Source organism: Humulus lupulus, chromosome 3, assembly GCF_963169125.1.
Source record: "Humulus lupulus chromosome 3, drHumLupu1.1, whole genome shotgun sequence".
Taxonomy (NCBI): domain Eukaryota; kingdom Viridiplantae; phylum Streptophyta; class Magnoliopsida; order Rosales; family Cannabaceae; genus Humulus; species Humulus lupulus.
In genome coordinates, this window is record NC_084795.1 from 263,287,526 (window position 1) to 263,309,509 (window position 21,984).

The 21,984-nt window shown below is 33.8% G+C and overlaps 1 protein-coding gene and 1 long non-coding RNA gene across 2 annotated transcripts; both read right to left on the reverse strand.

The window, feature by feature from the left end:
• Positions 1-1,536: 1,536 nt before the first annotated feature.
• LOC133823942 (pentatricopeptide repeat-containing protein At2g36240) lies at positions 1,537-3,376 on the reverse strand. The gene has a single exon (XM_062256796.1). The coding sequence runs from the start codon at positions 3,335-3,337 to the stop codon at positions 1,868-1,870; it is 1,470 nt and encodes a 489-aa protein (XP_062112780.1). The 5' UTR covers positions 3,338-3,376; the 3' UTR covers positions 1,537-1,867.
• A 2,406-nt stretch (positions 3,377-5,782) lies between these two features.
• LOC133821622 (uncharacterized) lies at positions 5,783-20,235 on the reverse strand. The gene is made up of 2 exons (XR_009887712.1): positions 19,934-20,235; positions 5,783-6,019 (listed from the first exon to the last, which is right to left on the reverse strand). It is a non-coding gene; the product is annotated as an uncharacterized LOC133821622 (long non-coding RNA).
• Between the last annotated feature and the right edge of the window lie 1,749 nt (positions 20,236-21,984).

Here is a 21,984-nt window from a genome sequence, read left to right on the forward strand (position 1 = left end):
CAAATTTTGAAATCGTCATAAACGAGCCTCGAAATGTAGGCTTGTAAAGTGTAAGTTTGAAAATGTTGAGTAAGGGCCCAACACTTGTATAAATTAACATGTTTCCTGATTTGTTCCAATTGGCGATTGAGCACTAGTTAAGAAGATTCAAGCTTAAGCATCAAGCTCGAAAGATGGATCTTCTCCGAAGTCTGAGTGCAATTCGAACCTTCATTGCAAGCTCGAAGAGGTTGATCTCTGAAGGTTAAACTCGATGAAATCACCGGCTAAGGATGAGGCTAACCAGAATGACGAGTTCGTGATTTTAGTCGATCTCGAAAGTGTGTTCGAGGTCGATAATCCAGTTTGAACGCAGTTGCTGTTAGAAAATCCCTATTGCTTGAGGATTTGTTGTAATCTGATAATAAATCTCGATTATCATGGGATATTACATGATTAATATATTTAATTATATGTATTTCAAATTTGAATTGTAACTTCCCGAAATAAAATGGAAGATGGAGAATTTCATTTGTAGATACGCACAATTTGGTATTGAGAATACTTTGCTAAATTGCTTTGTAAAAGCTTTAAGAGAATTCCACCGCTCAATAATATTGACTCGTTAACTAAGCAGATTTTAACTGTTGAACCACGTAAAATCTCGATTCTTCTTATTTATTTTTTTAATTATGTGTTTAGTGCTCTTCATATTTAAGTTGACGAAAAACGACGTCAACGTAAATATTTTTGTAAATTAAAAATAAAACTATTTGAAGAAAATAAACCTTTCGTATTCCTTTCACATAGTTGAAAAAGTACAAAGAGTAATGATTAAGACACATTCTTTTTACGCATTATTTTATGTTAGTCGTAACTTTAATGTTGAGTTAGTCGTAACTTTAATGTTGTGGCTCATGAATTAGCTAAATATTTCCTTAAGATTTCCAGCAAAACAAAAGTATGTTCTTAAAATAAATAATGAGCTTTCATGGATGAAAGAGATTCATCCTCCTAATTGTAATTGTGCTCCTTTACAATCTTTTACGTAGTACCTCCCTTAATAAAATTGTGTGGTTGAAAAAAATATATCATTGTATGCACAAATAATATGTAAAAAAAGTGTCTAGCATCACTCATGTACAAAACCCACTAACCATACGTGGTAATTTAGCACATTCCTATACCAAACTGCCATACTTAAGTAGACATGATATTTCTTCAAGCAGACACTCCAATGAAACTTGGGGTTTGGATAAGGCTACTACTTATTGTAGCATCTAAAGATTAGGAAACTACCATTTGAAATATATTTATTCTATGTCCAAAAAGAAAAACAATTTTCTCTGGACCTTTTATTGCATATTATTCCCAAGTATGTAATAAAATCTACCCATATTATGACTTGATTTAACATAATGAACAACTTATGTCCTTGAAACTGATAATAATTTATGAGTCAAGTGTGGCCGAGTTTGTGGTTTATAACAATCATCATAACCAACTTATGATTTCATTTCATAAGATTATTTCAACATCAGCTAGAAATAATATCTGTTGAACAAAAAAAAAATCAATATTCAATTGTCAATGTGTGTGAAGAACACAATGAATTGATCCCCATCCACAATGTAGAAGCTCTGATAAAATTACAACAAAGCTTCATGATAATCCTGATGGATCGTCTTTAAGCTCTACAAAGTTCAGAAATTGCAATGAGAATAATCATTGTAAGTATTCAAGAATAAAAAGAGTACAAATTACTTTATTTTCTCTTCTGTCACTGAGCAACAAACTCTTGATTATATACACTTCAATATCCTAAACTACTAACACAATCATCACTGAGCAACAAACATAAGAGGTAAGCCTGAAAATTCCCGTGTTTTCACCTAACATGAACTTGGTGTTTCAATGGAGGACTTGCATTAGCAAGCATATCCATTAATAGATTATAAGAAGCAATGTCAGGAATAAAACCCCTATCCAACATCTCATCAACCAACTTTTCACCCTCCTCTCTTTTCCTTTCTCTTGTGTACCCATATACCAAAACATTATAGGCTGTACAATCTGGATCCAACCCTTTGCTGGTTGCCAACATTCTTAACTTGTCAGCTTCAACAGTTCTTCCCATATTGCAAAGATCTTGAAGAAGACAATTAAAAGTCAATCTATCCGGAACCACACCCTCGTTTAGCATCTTTTCCATCAATCTGAAGGCTTCATCGGATTTTGCTGCCTTCCTCAAACCTTCTATCAAAGTGGTACAAGCAATCAAACTTGGACAATTTCCTCTACTCCATAGCTCATTCATAACCTCTGTAGCTCTTTCTGAACATCCTTTTCTACAAAGAACCTCAACCAGACCAAAATAGTCATATCCATTGGGCAACACTCCTTTTCTTGAAAAGTCTGTTAACAACTCACAAGCTTCCATAACTCGATCTTCTCTACAAAGCCCGTCAACCAAAATTTCACAAGTAACATTAGAAAACTCACACCCAAGTTCAATCATTTCATAAGCCATTTGAATACCTTCCTCAAACTTCCTCTCTCTAAAGAAACCTTTAATCAAAGTATTAAAACTAACCACATTTGGACTGGACCCTTTCTCCCTCATCTCTTTAAACAACTCCAAAGCTAACCCAAACTGAGAATTACGACAATAACTACTCAGCAAAATATTGAAAGTAAACACATCAGGCTTCACTCTATCCTTAACCATCTTATGATAGAACTCTATAGCCCTGCCATGTTCACCATTTTTCACAAACCCATTAATTAAAATGTTGCAAATGACAACACTAGGCTTCCCATCAATCAGTTTCTTCATGGAATCAAAGGCTCGAACTGCATCGTGCATTTTCCCAACTCTACAATAAGCATTAATGGCGAAATGGAAAATGGGTTCAGTCCGAGAGCAACTAAAGATACCATCAGAGCAAGGACAAGGATTGGCCACCATGAAGTGGAGAAGAGAGTCGAGCTCGACGAAGCGATCTGTGAGCGCGAGGGCATGTGACATCCACTCAAAGGTGGAGTGATCATGGCGATAGGAGTCGATGGTAGAGGCCCAATTGAAGATATGGAAATCATAATGGGTAAAATTAGGGTGGTGGTGGAGCTTTGATTTGAGAAATCGAAGCAGGCTTTGAGGTGAGAATGGAGGCTTGAGATGGGTCTTGAGAAAAATGAGGAGACGATTGTGGTTAGAGGAGCGAGAGAGAGTGAGAGTTGGAAAAGGGTCTGGGGAGGTCTCTGGTGCAGTTGGGAGAGTTGGGTTTGGGATTATAGAAGATGGTAATGGCGGAGGCCTTTGCTGGAGTAATGGAAAGGATTTTGAGAACTTTTTCATTGCTATATCTGTTTTTCGGGCTTTTGAGCGATATAACCCTGTGTGCGCGTAAGGCTTTAACAATATATACTTGTATTGTTTCAGTAATATTAATTTTTTTTACAATCTTAATAGTACAATTACCAAAATAGTCTTGTCCCTGAAATAATAAAACTCATTACTCAAAGACTTATATCTCAGAGCCCATAAGCACGCACCCCTCCTTTCTTACCCAAGCCATCCCAGTCCCCAAGTGCTCCATCGTCACTCCGAAGCTAGCCCTATCCGAGCTAGCCTAGCATTTCTGAAAAGTCCAAACTAGCCCTGTCCGAGCTCGCCTAGCCTTTTTGTCACATCTTTTTCAAAATTTTCAGCTCTTTCTAGACAAAGATAGTGTTTGAATAATATTTAGTGGTAGTTTTATATAATTTTGAATCTTAAATAAGAACAAGTTGTAACTTGTTTCTATTAGTAGACTAAAAAATACTTGACAAACAGCAACTTTGATTTTTTTTTTTTTGCTAGGGCTTTGCTATTACTGGGTATATTCTGTTTTATATATATTCTTGATGATATTAAAGAATGCAAACCATATGTTTGTGAAAATGCCTCAATGAATTAACTTTATTAAATTAGATTGAGATTTTCAACTCATATACAATATGTGTTGTTGCTTATGGTTTGATATTTGAAATGAATACTTACATTGTATTGATTAATTGCACTACTTCATTATCTTTTTCTTTTATATTTTTGTTAAAAAAAACATATTGGATATGTGATGTAAAGTGTACATATTAACTTAGTTTGATAATTGATATGTTAATAACCTTGTTTTTATTGAAGATTTCACTCAATGTACATAATCACTTTAAATCAATTTCCTTAGACCCATATATTTAAATTGATCTTATTATGATGTTTGGATAATGATATTTTTATGTAGATTTGCTTTCTCTTAGCATTTTTAGGTGGATCGACTCTCCAATCACCCAAACCCAACTCTTATACACTCTATTTCCTAGATTCCATGGTGCGAATGAAAGTACCAAGCATTAGAGATCGACAACAACCGATTCAACGACAGTTGATTATTCATGAATCTAGTCTGGAGTCGTCGTGCTCAAAATCGTCGGATTCTAGTGCGCCACCAACACCTCCCGCAGACACAACAATGACTCAATCAAATTATGAGGTAACTGAAGTTAAATACATTTTTTCTATTCTTGTACCTTTTTTAAATTAGATAATATGTTTAATTGAAATCATTTGGCTATAAATTTAGAGCACTAAAGGCATGGTTTGAAAAATATTGGTTTAAAATGTAGAACTCAACTAGAACAAGTAGAGCTCAAGTGGTTATGGTCGAGATATTTAAAAACGCAATGAACTTTCAGTTTAGAGCTCGACTAGCATGAGTTGAGATTTCTAAAGTCTAATTGATAGCATAGAGCTTGACTAGTGAGTAGAGCTCGACCATACATAGTTTAGATTTCCAAAGTCTAATTAAAATTGTAGCATAGAGCTCGATAGGTTTAAGTAGAGCTCAACTAATGTGAGTAGAGCTTGACCATATAAAGTGGAGATTTCCAAAGTCTAATTGAAATTATAGTATGGAGCTCGATTGGTGTGAGTCGAGCAGCACCATACATAGTCCAGATTTCCAAAGCCTAATTGAAATTGTACCATATAGCTCGACTGATGTGAGTAGAGCTCGACCATACATAGTAGAGATTTCCAAAGTCTAAGTATAGAGCTCGATTGGCATGAGTAGAGCTCGACTAGTGTGAGTAGAGTTTGACTGGTGTGAGTAGAGCTCGACCATACATACTTGAGATTTCTAGGCTTGAGTAGAGCTCTACCAAACATGGTTGAGATTTCCAAAATCTAAATGAAATTCTAGTGTAAAGCTCAACTGGAGTGAGTAGAGCTCGACTAATGTGCTTTTTACTCTATTGATTAATAATTTATCTTTTTCTTATATTTAATTACTAGGTACATATTGAAGAAGAGTCAGTGACATGTTATGAAGAATAATTAGAATCACATGTTGATGAACAATCAGAGTCTTCCTCTGTGCCACGACAGATTACACTTCCAGTAAGTTTGTTTTGTAAAATATTTAATTTTTTTATGTTATTTAATATTGAGAAATATGATATTTAATTTATTGTAGATTGAAAAGATTCATCGATTAAAGCCTATATTAGAGGAGAATGAACACTTTGAGTGCAAGATAAATGTAAAATGAGATAGATAAGGTCACAAAACTTATCAATGATGTAGTAAAGAATGACCTGACCAACTTACGATTGTTACAGGGATCTCCGCTTGGCCACTGTAACGTCCTACTAATACAAGACCGTTACACTCTATAATTAAAATAGTGCTTAACTTGTTAAACAAGTCATTTGGACTTAAAATGTGTAATTAAAACTAACACCAGGTTTAGGTACTAAAAATTCATGTCAAATAGTAAGCATTTCATTAAAAAAAGGTTTAAGTCTTTACATTGGATCCCAAAAAATAGTTTAAAATGTTACAGTTTCAATAAATACAAAATGTCGACCTAAGCGGCAAAATAAGGTCCAACCCTAGTTCCAACACATACCTTGGGTCGTGGCGGTCGAGCAGGTCGCATATGCACACCCCGCCCCTGAAGCTCTCCAACTCATGGTCGGTCCAACTTTTCTTTTCCTTTACCTACACCATATAGCACCCGTGAGCCGAGGCTCAGAAAGAAAACATAAACATGCTCATAAGTTGTAAATCATCATATACATAATCATAATTAATAGGCCTAGCAGTAATAGCCCTACATGTGCATGCATTCAATCCAGATAAGTGACTATAGAGCCACACCGGGGCCCATTGCCCTATTCCCTGTATAACCAGCCTTAGGGCTAGCCAAGCATACTTAGCGCTTTATATTTCAAATGGCCATAGGGTTGTTCAAGCGTATATCACGCTTTCGGGTAGGCCTAACCTCATCGACTTGCATTCAACACGCTATTGTCGCCCTCGAATCATAAGTCGAGCCTTTCAATCATATATATAACAAATAAACCCTCGACTAATAAACCAGGCTGCCCGCATAAACCACACCTTTTGATCCATTTTTTGCCCTCACCAACTGATGGGAATCTTTTCAAACCACGCTTGATTGGGACATTTGGAGGCAATACCTTCGGCAATACTTCAACTTCATTGATATCCCAATATTCTTGTTGAGGGACTTGATAAATGGTATCAACATAAGCCAACACCCAAGTTTCCAACTTATAATAATTAGAGCACAAATCATACACTTCAATTCCAGCTTGCTCATATGATGTTAATGCATGCACACATGGAAGTTGATCAAGGTCAAAAAAATGACACGAGCATTGTCCTTGACCTAAATCAATTATGGCATCATTATCTTTACCTGTAACCTCATACTCAAATCGTTTAAGTTGTTTCACATTCATTTTCGATGCTTTCTTGAATCTTTTTCGAATAATATTATTTGCCTTTGGAGTTAAAGGTGTACACTTTGTATTGATAGATGCCACAATATTGTGCCGATTGTTGAACGATTTAAAGACTTTTGCTTGCATAGCCTCCAACAACGCAATGATGGGGTATTTTCTAGGTTCCCTCAGTGCTACATTAATATATTATGTGCCATTCATAGTCATAATATTGTACCGACAACCTGTAAAGTGAGATCTTGCCCATTTACTAAGTGTGAGATTTGATTCTTCAAGATACTTCACGGCTATGGGATATATATTCTTCAATTCATCATAGAGTTTGTTGAAGTCAGAAACTTTATAGGCATTGGTAGTTTCTTCGAATACTTTTATGACACCTTTAACTCTAACACATGCTTTAATATTCTGAGACAAATGCCACCTACAATGTCCATGTTGTGACTTCCTATAAATATTTGACACCCCATTGATGAAGCTTTGGTTTCTATCTGAAATAAAGACTAAGTGACTCTCATCTGGTATAAGATCTTGTAACTTTGTAGTGAACCATGACCATGAAGCATCATTCTTTGAGTCAACCATAACCCAAGCAATAGGATATTGATGAAAATTACAAGCTTGTGTAGTTGCAATGAGCATTACACCTTTGTACTTGGTCTTCAACCAAGTCCCATCCACCACAATAACCTTTATAATGCAACGAAAGACTTTGATGCATGCTCCATATGTTAGGAAAACATATTTGAATTTAGAATCTTCCTCCACCTCTAAATGCGTGATCGCGCCTGGATTCATCTTTCGAACCATGTATAAGTAAGTTGGAAGATTTTGAAAACTTAATTCAAGTGAACCTCTAAGAAGGTTGTTTATAATTTTTTCCCCTTCCAAGCTTTCCAATATGTTATTGGCATGTGATTATTCTGCATAATCGTCATTATTACTTTTGGCTTTGGTGTCTCTTTTTTACCATCGAAACTTGACCTCACGACATTAGCAACTACTGCAGCACTTGCTTAACGATGCTTTCTTTTCCGACTAATAAGAGAACAAGTGCGAGTGTTACAATAAGTTCGTATTGAGAAATACTCTGAGTTGGTAACTTTTGTTGTGCGCACTACCCAATTGCATGACTTGTCAATGCATTTTGTCACATATAATGACTTTGTATATTTATTAATTTCCATCTCAAAGCAAACCTTTATTGCAATATCGTTCAACTTAGATTTTACATCGTCTTTTTTCTTGAATTCTTGACCAATTGCCAAATCTGGCTCATCTGGGAAACTAAATGTGTCTTCACTAAGGACTTGATTTTGTTCGTCTTGGTGGTCCAGCCGATCATAGTAGTTGAGTGGGTCAATGTGATTTGGAGTTGGAGATGACGATGTTGTCCTTTTGACAAGAAGGTCCACAGGTTCACAACCTAGATTAACACCACTTTCGCCTGGTGCAGAAGCAACATCACAAATATTATTTTCAAAATAGAATTCACGATCAAAGTAATCATCTACTAAACTTTGTTCATTTTCTTGTATATTGCGTTCAACTTCCATGTCACATATATCTTCTATCTTAATGAGGTCCACACGTAGTGCAACTCTACAATTGTTCTCTCCACATTCCAAAAGGTAATCTCCAAGACATTCATCCCCTTATCAAATGAGTGGTAGCATATTTTCTCTCGCAATGATAGGTAAGTAACTTATTTTCAATTCGATATCATTTTGATTCACCCCAATCTTCTTATACAGTTTCTCCAATAACACCTCAAAAGTAATATTGGAGTCATCAACAATGATAGATATAACTTCATTATTCTTTGGTGACCATTTGTACAACCCTTGGTCATCCTTCCATTCCCCATCATATTGAGCATAGATTACCACTCAAGTCATTCCTATAGCGAAAATAGATTATTGTTGGAAAATCAGTATTTTATTATTATTATTATACGGTATAGCTGTATAATAATTCTGATTTTATTGTACCATATTTTTAGGGAATTAGTTTAGGGATTTATTGTATCTTTATTATTTGATTTGTTTCTCTTTATAGAATTATTGTACATGTTATATACACTGTTGTGTATTAGAAATAAAATAACAGAAAAATATTACCCTAAATCTGTCTATTTGGTATCAGAGCAAGAAAAAGAGAAAAAAAAAATCACACCCTAACCCTAATCACACCATGTCAGATTCTGAGTCAGGTACAACAAAAAAAAACCCCATCCAAACCAATTCCACCGCTCTTTATACCAAATCTACCGAGTCTCACACTGTCCAGATCACTACCATTCGCTTGAATGGAGAAAACTTTTTGAGATGGTATCAATCGGTGAAGATGTATATCAAAGGTCGAGGAAAAATGGGGTATTTGACTGGTGAAAAGAAGGCTCCAGCAGAAACTGATTCAACCTATGAAACTTGGGATGCTGAAAATTCTATGGTGATGGCTTGGCTTGTTAACTCTATGGAAGAAGACATTAGCTCCAATTATATGTGCTATCCCACAGCAAAGGAGCTATGGGACAACGTGATTGAGATGTATTCTGATCTTGAAAATCAATCTCAGATTTTCGGGTTAAATATCAAACTTGGAGAAATAAAGCAAGGGGAGGACAGCGTGACAAAGTACTTTAATTCTTTGAAAAGAATCTGGCAAGACTTAGATCTTTTCGATACTTATGAGTGGAATTATGCAAAAGATGGCAAACACCACAAGAAAACGATTGAGAAAACCCAGATCTATAAGTTCCTGGTTGGTCTCAATGTTGAGTTTGATGAGGTGAGGGGGAGAATTATTGGAAGGCAGCCACTACCTCCAATTGGTGAAGTATTCACTGAAGTTAGAAGATAGGAGAGTCGAAGGAGTGTTATGTTGGGAAAGAGGACACCTACATCTGTTGTTGAAAGTTCAGCGCTAGCCACCATGGGAGCAAGATATAACAGGAACACCCAATACGTGCATAAAACTGATGAGAAGCCACGTGTTTGGTGTGATTTCTGTAATAAACCTCGTCATACTCGAGAGAACTGTTGGAGAATCCATGGCAAACCAGCAAACTGGAAAAGCAAGGCAGAGAGAGAAAAGACAGGTCGAACCCCTTCTGCACATGAAGTTGAGTCCAGCCCCTTCACTAAGGAGCAGATGAATCACCTTCATGCATTGCTGAACACTACCTCGTCCTCATCTGGTATTCCTACTGCCTCTATTGCATATGCAGGTAACAAAGTATTAGAAATAAATGCTCTAAATTGTTATAAAAAAATCATCCACTCCATGGATAATAGATTCTGGAGCTTCAGACCATATGACAAATTCTTCTAAATTTTTTGAATCTTACATACCTTGTTCAGGAGATCAAAAAGTTAAAATAGCTGATGGTAATTTCTCATCCATTGCAGGAAAAGGTTTAATTAAAATTTGGCTATTTAGGATTTTTACCCCCCGAACTATTACCACTACCGTATCGTGCCCCCTAATTTTTTCAGGCCATTAAAAATTCCCCCCGAAATATTCACAGTAATGTAAAGAAGGACTTCCGTTAACTTTCAACACATGTGGCTAACAGAAGGCTGACATGGCTCTTTATATGCTGATGTGTCTTGGCCATGTCAGCGCCATGTGTGTAATTTTAAAATTAAAAAATCTATAATCATATTAAAAATTAATATATTAAACACTAAAAAATAGAATTAATAAATTAAACCATTTTTTATACATTAAAAAAAATAAAAACCATATTTAAAAACAATAAAATTACACACATGGCGCTGACATGGCCAAGACACTTCAGCATGTAAAGAGCCATGTCAGCATTCTGTGTTGAAAGTTAACGAAAGTCCTTCTTTACATTACTGTGAATATTTCGGGGGGAATTTTTAACGGCCTGAAAAAATTAGGGGGCATGATACGGTAGTGGTAATAGTTCGGGGGGTAAAAATCCTAAATAGCCTTAAAATTTCTAAGGGGATAGATCTTAAATCTGTCCTCCATGTTCCTAAACTTACTTGCAATCTCTTATCTGTCAGCAAATTATCTAGAGATTCTAATTGTTGTGTGGTTTTCTATGAATCCCATTGTGTTTTTCAGGACCAGAGTTCGGGGAAGATGATTGGCAGTGCTAGGATGATTAATGGACTCTATTATTTCGAAGATAAGACTTCTGAAAATAAAATTGCTCAAGGATTTAGTAGCATTAGTTCTCTTTCTGTTTATGATCAAATAATGGTTTGGCATTATAGATTAGGCCATCCTAGTTTTTCTTATTTAAAACATTTGTTTCCAGCACTATTTAAACGGTTGAATCCTTTGTCTTTCAATGTGAAAGTTGTTCATTGGCCAAAAGCCAACGTAAATCTTATGTTAAATCTTCTTATCATCCTTCAAAACCGTTTTATCTGTTTCATAGTGATGTCTGGGGACCTTCTAAGGTTACCACTAATTCTGGAAAAAAATGGTTTGTTACTTTTATAGACGACCATACTCGTCTTTTTTGGGTTTATTTAATGAGAGAAAAATCTGAGGTTGAACAAATTTTTACCGATTTTTACAAAATGATTGAAAATTAGTTTCAAACAAAAATCAGTATTTTAAGAACTGATAATGGAACAGAATACTTTAATCACATCTTTGGAAATTTTTTAAAAGAAAATGGTATTTTGCATCAATCTACATGTCCGATGCTCCTGAACAAAATGGAATAGCAGAAAGAAAGAATAAACACTTGTTAGAAGTAGCTCGTGCCATGATGTTTTATATGAATGTTCCAAAATATTTATGGGGGGACGCTGTTCTTACTGCATCTCATTTGATAAATAGAATGCCTACTAAAGTTTTACATTACACTACCCCGTTGAAATGTTTCAAAAAATTCTTTCCTACTTCTAGAATTAATTCAGATTTACCTTTCAAGATTTTTGGGAGTATTGTGTATGTTCATCTTCCAAAAAGGTCTAGGTCTAAGTTAGATCCTAGAGCTGAAAATGTATTTTCTTAGGCTATCCTCCAAATAAAAAAGGATATAAATGTTTTAATCCTATCTCTAAATGCATCTATATTACTATGGATGTTTCTTTTGTTGAAAATAGTCCTTATTTCTCAAAGAATTTTGTTCAGGGAGAGAATTCAGCGGTACAAAATTTTTGGGAACTTGTTGAACCTTTACCTAAAACTATTCTTGATGTTTCTCTTGAGAAAACTCAGCCTACATCTATTGAATCTGAATCTGACCTTGGTTTGTCAGAAACAGAAATGCTACGATTGATTAAAAATCGTAACAATCTTGAGCCTGTGGTTTATTCAAGGAAGAACATTTGTGAAAGAAGTAGAGACCATCCAATCATCCCTGCACAAGACCAAACGGAAGCCCCGAACAATGGTTCTTCAAGTACCCCAGGTAATCCTCCTTCTATTCCTAGTTCTTCTTTGTCTCCAAATAATATTTTGTCTTCACAACCTGTTTCAAGCCCTACATCTGAAACTCTAGATCTTCCTATTGCTCTTAGAAAAGGAACTCGTGCTTGTACAAAGCATCCAATTGCCAAATACATCTCGTACAATCACCTATCTGATAACTATAGAGCGTTTATTACTAATATTTCCGAACTTGTTGTGCCTAGAAGTATACAGGAGGCACTAGATGAACCGAGATGGAAGTTGGCAGTGGATGAAGAGATGGATGCTTTGATAAAGAATGGGACTTAGAAGATTGTAATGTTACTGAGGGACAAGAAGATTGTAGGGTGTAAATGGGTGTTCACAATAAAATCCAAAGCTGATGGAAGTATTGAGAGGTATAAAGCGAGGCTTGTGGCCAAAGGCTTTACTCAAACCTATGGAATAGATTATCAAGAGACGTTTGCACCTGTTGCAAAAATTAATTCTATACGGATTCTGCTATCTTTAGCAGTTAATTATAATTGGTCTTTGAACCAGTTAGACGTGAAGAATGCTTTTCTTAATGGACACCTTGAAGAGGAAGTGTATATGAGTGTCCCACCAAGTTTCGAAAAAAGCTTTGGAGTTGGAAAAGTGTGTAAATTGAAGAAATCCTTGTATGGTCTTAAACAGTCCCCTAGAGCTTGGTTTGAACGCTTTGGTAAGGTATTGAAGTTGTTTGGTTACACTCAAAGTCAAGCGGATCACACTATGTTCTACAAACATTCAGAGGAAGGAAAGATGGCTATTCTAATTGTGTATGTAGATGATATTGTGATAACTGGGGATGACATTGATGAACAAGAGAGATTAAAAAGAAGACTTGGTGAGGAATTCGAAATTAAAGACTTGGGTCCTTTGAAATACTTCCTTGGAATGGAATTTGCAAGGTCCAAAGAAGGTATTTTTGTAAGTCAGCGTAAGTATGTGTTTGATTTACTTAATGAGACGGGTATAATGGGTTGTAAACCTGCTGAAACACCTAATGAACCTAATGTTAAACTACATGCTATTGAAGACTTGAAAAGTGTGAAGGACAGGGAGCTTTATCAAAGATTAGTTGGGAGACTGATTTATTTGTCTCATACACGACCTGATATAGCTTTCTCTGTAAGTATGGTAAGTCAGTTCATGCATTCACCTAGTTCAAGGCATTTCGATGCAGTCTATAGGATACTAAGGTATCTAAAGGGAACACCGGGTAAAGGCCTCTTGTTCAGACCTCGAGGGCATCTAGAGATTGAAGCCTATACTGATGCAGATTGGGCTGGAAGCACTGTAGACAGAAGATCTACATCAGGCTACTGTTCATATGTTGGAGGTAATTTGGTCACTTGGCGAAGCAAGAAACAAAGTGTGGTAGCTAGAAGCAGTGCTGAAGCTGAATTCAGAGCTGTTGCTCATGGAATTTGTGAAATTATTTGGATAAAAAGGCTGCTTGAAGAGCTGAAGTCATCTCAATCATCTCATATGAAGTTATATTGTGACAACAAGGCAGCTATTGCAATTGCTCATAATCCTATACTTCATGATCGCACAAAGCATGTTGAAGTAGATAAGCATTTTATTAAGGAGAAAATTGAGAGCGGTCAAGTGTGTATGCCTTATGTTTCTACTAAAGAGCAGGTGTCAGATATTTTTACAAAAGGATTGTGTAAGAAACAATTTGATTTTCTGACTAGCAAGCTGGCTATGGAGAACATTTTTAGTCCAGCTTGAGGGGGAGTGTTGGAAAATCAGTATTTTCTTATTATTATTATACAGTATAGCTGTATAATAATTCTGATTTTATTGTACCATATTTTTAGGGAATTAGTTTAGGGATTTATTGTATCTTTATTATTTGATTTGTTTCTCTTTATAGAATTATTATACATGTTATATACACTGTTGTGTATTAGAAATAAAATAACAGAAAAATATTACCCTAAATTTATTAATATTGGAAAATATATTTGATGTTAAAATTATAATTAATAAGTTTAAAGATTAAAAATACGAATCTCAACCAAGTCTAGTTAGGCTTTACTAGTATCTCAATCCATTATAGCGGAGCATCAGTTAAGCTCTACTAGTATCTTAACCAATTATAGTTGAGCAATAGTTAAGCTATACTAGTATCTCAACCAACAATAGTTGAGCAACAATTGAGCTCTACTATTGGAATTAACATATCAATTGAATTTAATCTTTTGTAAACAAAGAATGTAATCTCTTTTTTCGACAAAAATGTAGATGGAAAAATTTTATAGATTAAAAATATAAATCTCAACCAAGTTCAGTTGAGCCCTACTAGTATCTCAACTAGCTACAGTAAAGCAACAGTTGAGCTCTACCATTATCTCAAATATCTCTACCTAGTTGATCTTGATTGTACCAAGCCAATAACTAAGCAATATCATCTTTTTCATGGGTTTCACTTTGCAAAATCACTATTTTTAACTTAAAAAACACAAAATGGTAATGATATGGGTAGCATTATACTTTAATTGTTATTTGGAATATTTGCAATGAAAGTACCTAAATTATTATGTTTGTAGCATTTAAGTGTTGGGGTTTTATGCCTTAATTAAAACCCAAATTCTTTGTAATCTCATTTTTATTATCAATAAAAGAATAGAAATCATTTTTTGACTTGGTCAATCACTTTGCTCACATGTTTTATTTTCATGATTATTTGTTTAATATAAACTTCTATTAAATCCCGAGCATATAGCTAATCTTATTTATAGTGACGTAATCACAGTGGAATATAAATATGATTATATGTTCAAAAATAAGTTAGTCCTAAGATTAGTCAGTGCACCGGATTTACACTGACTTGGCAATCTACGATATGATCTACTTACACATTACAGTGTTATGTTCTTTCCAGAACATTAGCAAAGTAGATAAGATCGGATGTATTTGTTACATCGGACAGGACCGATATTGACAGTTGATAAGATAAGTAAACATACCGTTATTATCTATTCTAGTCATATCATATAGTTGACCATAGGTCAATTCAATCTCAATTCTGAGTGGTTAGTATTCTAACTGATTGTATTATTTGAGTTCTTTGACTTGTTCGTTACCAGCTTACCCTACGGACTAGCCCATACTTACATCTTGGGAACTCGGTAGTATAATTGAGTGGGAGTGTTAATCATAGATATGAACATCTATAGCTTCTGATGAAGAAGTGAAATGATGGTTTCCTTTTAGTTTGGTTCAAGGTGTTAAATGATAGAGATCTCATTTCAGTAATTAAATTAGTTTACTGAAATATCATTTACAAGGAACTAAGTGTTTTAAGGATAAAATACAATGAGGGGTAAAACGGTATTTTAGTCCTATCTCATTGTAGACCGTCTATAGAGGATTGAGTGACAATTATGGTTGTAACAATGGATAATTAATAGCGTATCTATATTTGTTATAGAGCGTTCTATGAATTCAAGAGTGCAATTCCAAGTCTATAGTGTAGTCACGAGGAATTAATAAGTTAATAAATTTATTTGTTAGATTTATGATAACTTATTGGAGCTTGATTTCATAGGCCAATGGTCCCCATTGTACCTTGGATAAAATCATCTAGATAGTCTCAATTAATTGATTTAATCATCAATTAGAATTATCAAAGTTGACCAGGAAAATTTGGATAGTTTCACAGAGTTGTGTAATTTTGAGAAGAAAAGAGAAATTATAGCAGATTTATTAATTAAGATAAATTGATATCTAAATTAATAAATAAATTTAAATCAAGGTTCAAATTATAAATAATTAATTTGATAAAGGATTTAAATAATTATTTAATTAATTAAATCAATAGAAAATAATACAAGCCTTGATTTTAAGTCCAATGGGCTTATAATCAAATGGGAAATTTTACGGGCCTATAGCCCATGATAATTTCGACCTAGGGCTTCAAAATAGCTGTTATTTTATTTATTTTTTAATTAAATTAAATGGCCTAATTGAGTCTATAAAAGGAGTGCTTATAGAGAAGTCAAAACAAGGGTTTTTGATAAGTCAGATTTTCTGATAGTTTTATATTCTCTCTAAACACAAGTCTTTTTCTAACCCACTTTCTTATTTTCTCTTCTTCTCTCTATATCTATCTCATGTGTTGAGAATTGCCCACACTAGTCTAGGTGGTTCTAAGGATACATTGGAAGATCGTGAAGAAAATAGAAGATCGGTTCAATTTCTTGATAATACTCTGCGACAGAAAGGATACAAGAGTTAGAGAAACTGAAGGAAGGACTCTTAATTCCGCTGCGTATACTGTAAGTATTATATTGTTTGTTTCTCTTTGAATTCAATTTAGAAATATGTTTTAGGCTATCTCGTATTAATTTGTTTAATATCAGATATACATGAAAATAAATAAAGATCCTGTATAAGTTTTTCCAACATTAAGTACCTAAGTTATTTTTTTGGCGGCGAAAATACCTTTTGTCCATGTTTTGGTGCATTTTAGTGTATCTATTTGTTTCGCCGTTAAGTCCACCACCATGACATGAAATTTACTTATAACTTTGGTACTTTTGCTGCAAATATCTCTTAAATTAGGTAATTTTATCGCAAATATCTATTTAATTGAATACTTTCGCCTACATGTTACAATCAAACTTAACGGTGAGAATTGACAGTTGTACTAAACTGCACCAAAACATGGACAGAAGATACTTTTGCCACTAAGAAATTAAATTGGGTACTTAAGTACCACAAACATAATAAATTATATACTTTTATCGCAAATATCCCTTGTTATTTTTACCACATATTTATGAAGAAACGAACTTGTAAGCAAACAAAATGCAAATATTTAGTTCTAACATTAAAATCAAGAAAGATTCAGAATTTAAAATACTAATCTCAACCAAGTACAGTTGAGCTCAACTAGTATCTTAACCAACAATAATTGAGCAACATTTGAGCTCTACTAGTATCTCAACTATGTTTGGTCGAGCTCTACTGTAACTATCTTCTCGACTAAACCCAGTCAAGCTCAACTGTACACGATCAAAATCTGTGTATCTTCTTTTTCGTTAGTTTCACTTTGAAAAATCGTCATTTTCAACTCGAAAACCACAAAATGGTTATAATATGGCTAACAATGTGTTTTTATTATCATTTTTACCACATATATATGAAAAAACAAACATCTAAGCAAACAAAATACAACTTTCTTTATTTTCACATTCAAATAAAAAATTAAAATATTAGGATTTCTCATTTACTTACCTCAACGTAATCACTTTTTTCCAACATTGTCACTGAAATCAGTATGTAAGTGTGTCACAAAATATTCTTTCTATACATTTGGTGAGATTCGATAGGATTTGGAGAGGTTTTGAAGAAAAAATAGTGGATGGAGGAAGGATGGGCTGAACACGTTTTTTTTTTTTAAATTTGTTTTTTTTTCAAATATGATTTTTTTTATTATTTTAATTAAAAACAAATATAAAAATAAAATGGCATTATTGGAATATAAAAGTTTCATTATAGAAGGAAGTTAGCGTAGCTAAATTTTGAAAAATGAATGTTACATAACTAAGAGAAAAACTTTTTAAGGTTATATAGCTCAAAATTCATGTTTTTCAGCTACATCGCTTTTTCTGCAATCCAAAGAGTCAAAAAACAATTCAGTCTAAATTTTAAAGTTGCTATTATGAAAAGTTACTATAGATGGTTTCTTAAATTAATTGAGATTAGTAAAATGATTGTTTGAATTTCTTTCCTTAGCAATTTAAACTTCACTTTTTTTCTTTTTTCTTTTTCTATAATTGGAGTAGCTAACATTTCAATTTGTAATATATAAATATATATTTTTATATTTTTCTCTCTTAAATTTATCACAAATTTCCAATATAGTATACGAATTTGTCATCAAGCACTCCCTCAATAGCAATATAATTGTCAAATTCTTATAATTTAAAATAAATCAGTACTTAAGTTATATTCAAGAACCTAACTGAGAAAAAAATAATTCAATGAATCAACAAACCAATATTGGATGCGCAAACAAAGTCATCATTTTGGCAAATTTTAGGAATAAGAATTTTTTTAACAAGGGTTAAGCTACTCCAATCAAAAGAACTCCAATTCCTTAGGAGGAACCCATGTCTCCAACAAGTTGTATCCGCACTACCACAAATGTTGCCATGCCATGTATACATGCTAGAAAAATTCTCAAATGTATCGACAAAAGTGTAATCCTTTGATGATGGTAAATAATTCTTTATATGATTAAGGTGGAATGGACCTCACTAAAAGGTGACACTAAAAAAGAAAAGGAAAAGAATCGGTGAAAAGTTTGAGATGGTTGTGCATACCATGAAACCGTTGTAGGTAAAAAAAAAAAAGCAATGGGGAACACAACATAGGTTGGAATTCCATGCAACAGATGTACGATTAAGAATCTAATGGATGTAATATATTCTCATTAATTGAAGAAGGCCATGGTGCTTTGTTTCAATTAATGATTATTTGGTGTGCAAACAAAAGTCGTACATTGGCAAACATGACCATGATGCTTTGTTCGAATGAGAATTATTAAGATTGCGAACAAAGTTTTACATTAACAAAACATAAGAATAAAAATAGTTTTACAAGATATTAGACAATACCACTAAATAGTCAAGAAGTTAATATTTTGAAATAGAACTACGACCCCTTAATGAATTTGTACCTTTTTGCTATGTTATTCAAAATATAATCATTTACTTACATAAGCCCAGAGGATACTTTGCTCCAATTTTTCTCTTTAGGTTAGACCAATTGGGACCTCGATCTCAACTAAGATTTACTGCCACTACCCCATAGCAATATTCTTCTTTATATGTAGTGGCACATTGATCTGTGAGCAAATTCTTCCACAACCTTTCAATCTAAATGTAGTCCTCCTATTTTTACATTTACTCAAGCTCTAATATATCACTCTTATTCTCTATTTATAACTTAAAAGAAAATAATAATTAAAAAAAATGTCTTTTTCCTCTCATCATCGTCTTTGTATGTCTTCAAAATATTTAATGGCAATATCAATAGACCAAACATTGTATACTATAATAGTAAACAAGATAGAAATACTCCAATCAGATGCCTCTATTTCCGGTAGTTTCTCTCTTATGATTTGTCACTTGGCTAGAATTAAAAATTCTTGTTTGGTCTTGAAATTATTTATCAACCCAGTGTATAATTGATGCTAATTACTATCTTGAATTTATTTCCATGAATGGTTGTAATTGAAACTCCCTCATGTTTCAAGATATTTTTCCACTTAATTTTTTTCAAATATTACTTCAATCATTCTAGAAGGGATACAAAAATTAGGTTGTGGTATCCTCAAAAAATGTCTAAAACCTACCTCCAACATGTTAGCATGACCTACAAGCTTCTTTGTTATATTACACCACTACTAAACTTAAGCTTGTTTCACCATCCTTTCTTTTTTCCTCCTTTTAGTGATTCAAAGCTTAAATTTTTACTCACAAGCAAGCTTAAAATGGTAGTATCCTATATGTTAGTCAAAACAGAAACCCCCTCCAATCAAAACTTTTATTTATAATCAAAACCTAACCTGCCTATATCTTACTAAAAATTCAAAATAGTCTCAGCACCATCAAACACACACAACAAGAGATTCACAATACTACAACACACACATTTCTAATCAGTCTAATGCAATTTCACAAGCAACAATAAATACCTGAACTGAGATTGATAGGCACAGCTGGGGCTGTTGAGGTGAGAGAGAGAGAGAGATAAGAGAAATAAACCTTAGAATGAGAGGAAACAAAGAAATATAAAAAAAAACCAGTAAGGGTAAAATCAACGAGTAAACAGAAAGAATCCCGAGGCTGAGGCGAGAGGGCCAATCGGTGGAGAAAGACTAACGGGCAGTGACGATCACTGAGTGAGAAAACATGTTCTTTTCGGATGAGAGTGGTGAGTACTGAGAATGACAGGTTTTGTTTGTTTATATTTTTTCAAAAAAGAAACACTACAACATAATCGGGTTTCGTGTTTCAACCCATATTTTATCATTATATCAGTAGAGGTTTCAATCTTTCTTAAAAGTATCACTTAGTTCTCAAACTTTATTTTGTATTTCTTAGGACCCTAAATCTACTAAACCTACTAAATGTAAATCATATAGGTCTTCTCTATCGGAAAATAATTTTCAAAATGCATATCAAAAAACAATTTATGATCTAACAGTGATCAGTTAGTTTTTTTGTGATTAATTGAGTCATAAATTATTTTTTGTTGCGCACACTGTAAATGATTTTCCAACAAAAATGATTTATGTAATACACATTTATTAAATTTTGAAACTTAAGTGATACAAAATAAAATTTAAGAACCTAAGTGATACTTTAGTACTGCTGCTCATATAAACCCTTATAAAAATACTTAAATACAAAATGACGTAGTTTAGTGAACTGAAAATACAAAGTAACGATAATAAGGGTCAATAGCACTTGGGGTCCCCAACCTTCAACAAGTGTATCAATTAGGACCCCATTCTTTTTTTTTTATCAGTTGAACCCCCAAGCTTTAGTTTTTGGCTCAAGTTAGTCCTTATTGTTAAATCACCTTTAACTTCCAGGGGCAAAAAAGGATTTTACAAAAAATAAAATAAAAGTTCAACTAATGAATAAATTACTACAACAATCACAATTTTTAAAGCTAAATCAAACAGCGTGCTATAAACTTTTATATTTCCATTCATAATTGTTCAAAGGTCTTTACCACTTACATAAGGAAAAACTAAAATAAAAATATTTGAAGCATAGCTTTTCTCATATCATGTACCCTGTCTATGTCCTAATATCTTTTGTATGGAACATCACAAAAAAAAAAAAAAATACTAATCCCAAGTGAAGTTTCAGCTAATCAAAAGCTAACCACCCATATATACATGTAGAACATAAGTTTCATCTCATAAAAAACTAAACACCATGTAGATTTCCCATATCTACACTAAACACTAAACAGAGCATAAGCTTCACCTCATCAAAAGCTAACCACCCATATATATATTTCGCATATCCAACCACCATATAGATTTCCCATGAGCATAAACTTCACCTTATCAAAAGTTAACCACCCATGTATACATGTTCCATGTCCACACCGGAAAAGCATAAGTTTCATCTCATCAAAAACTAACCACCAAGTAGATTTCCCATATCTACACTAAGTAGAGCACAAGGTCATAAACTTCACCTCATCAAGAATATATGTTTAAATTAAAAATAAAATGGTAATGTGATCTAGAACATGTAATCTTAATAGATATTACTCATTTTTCTATCTGTAATAGATTATTGATTAGTGTGTAAATTTGAGAATTTTAAGGAGCTATTTGTGTACATAAATTAGAATTGAGTGATATATTTTCATCATTTTAATTGCAAAATAATTTTAGATTGAAAATATTAATTTAATATGACTTTGTGTGTAAAATTCAGATTGGGAGCAAGAAAATGGTAAAAATAATAGGATTCCAGGCCCAACCAAAGCCCAAACGGCCCAAACCCATTGAAGCCCTCAGAGTGCAACACCTGGCAATCGCTGCCACACCTGACAGCAGCCTGACGTAGCTGTCCCAGTGCCTGCCTGCTTGACACGCGTCCCACCACCAGCGCTTGACGCAACTGAGCTGCCAGATGCAGTCGAGCCACCTAACACGCCAGCCACTCCTGATGTCGCCTGCCATTCCGCCTGCCACGTCTTGACCATGTTCCCCACTCA

What these genes read in the sequence shown, in the direction of transcription:
- LOC133823942 (XM_062256796.1), bottom strand. Translation starts at nt 3,337, where the DNA reads ATGAAAAAGTTCTCAAAATCCTTTCCATTACTCCAGCAAAGGCCTCCG.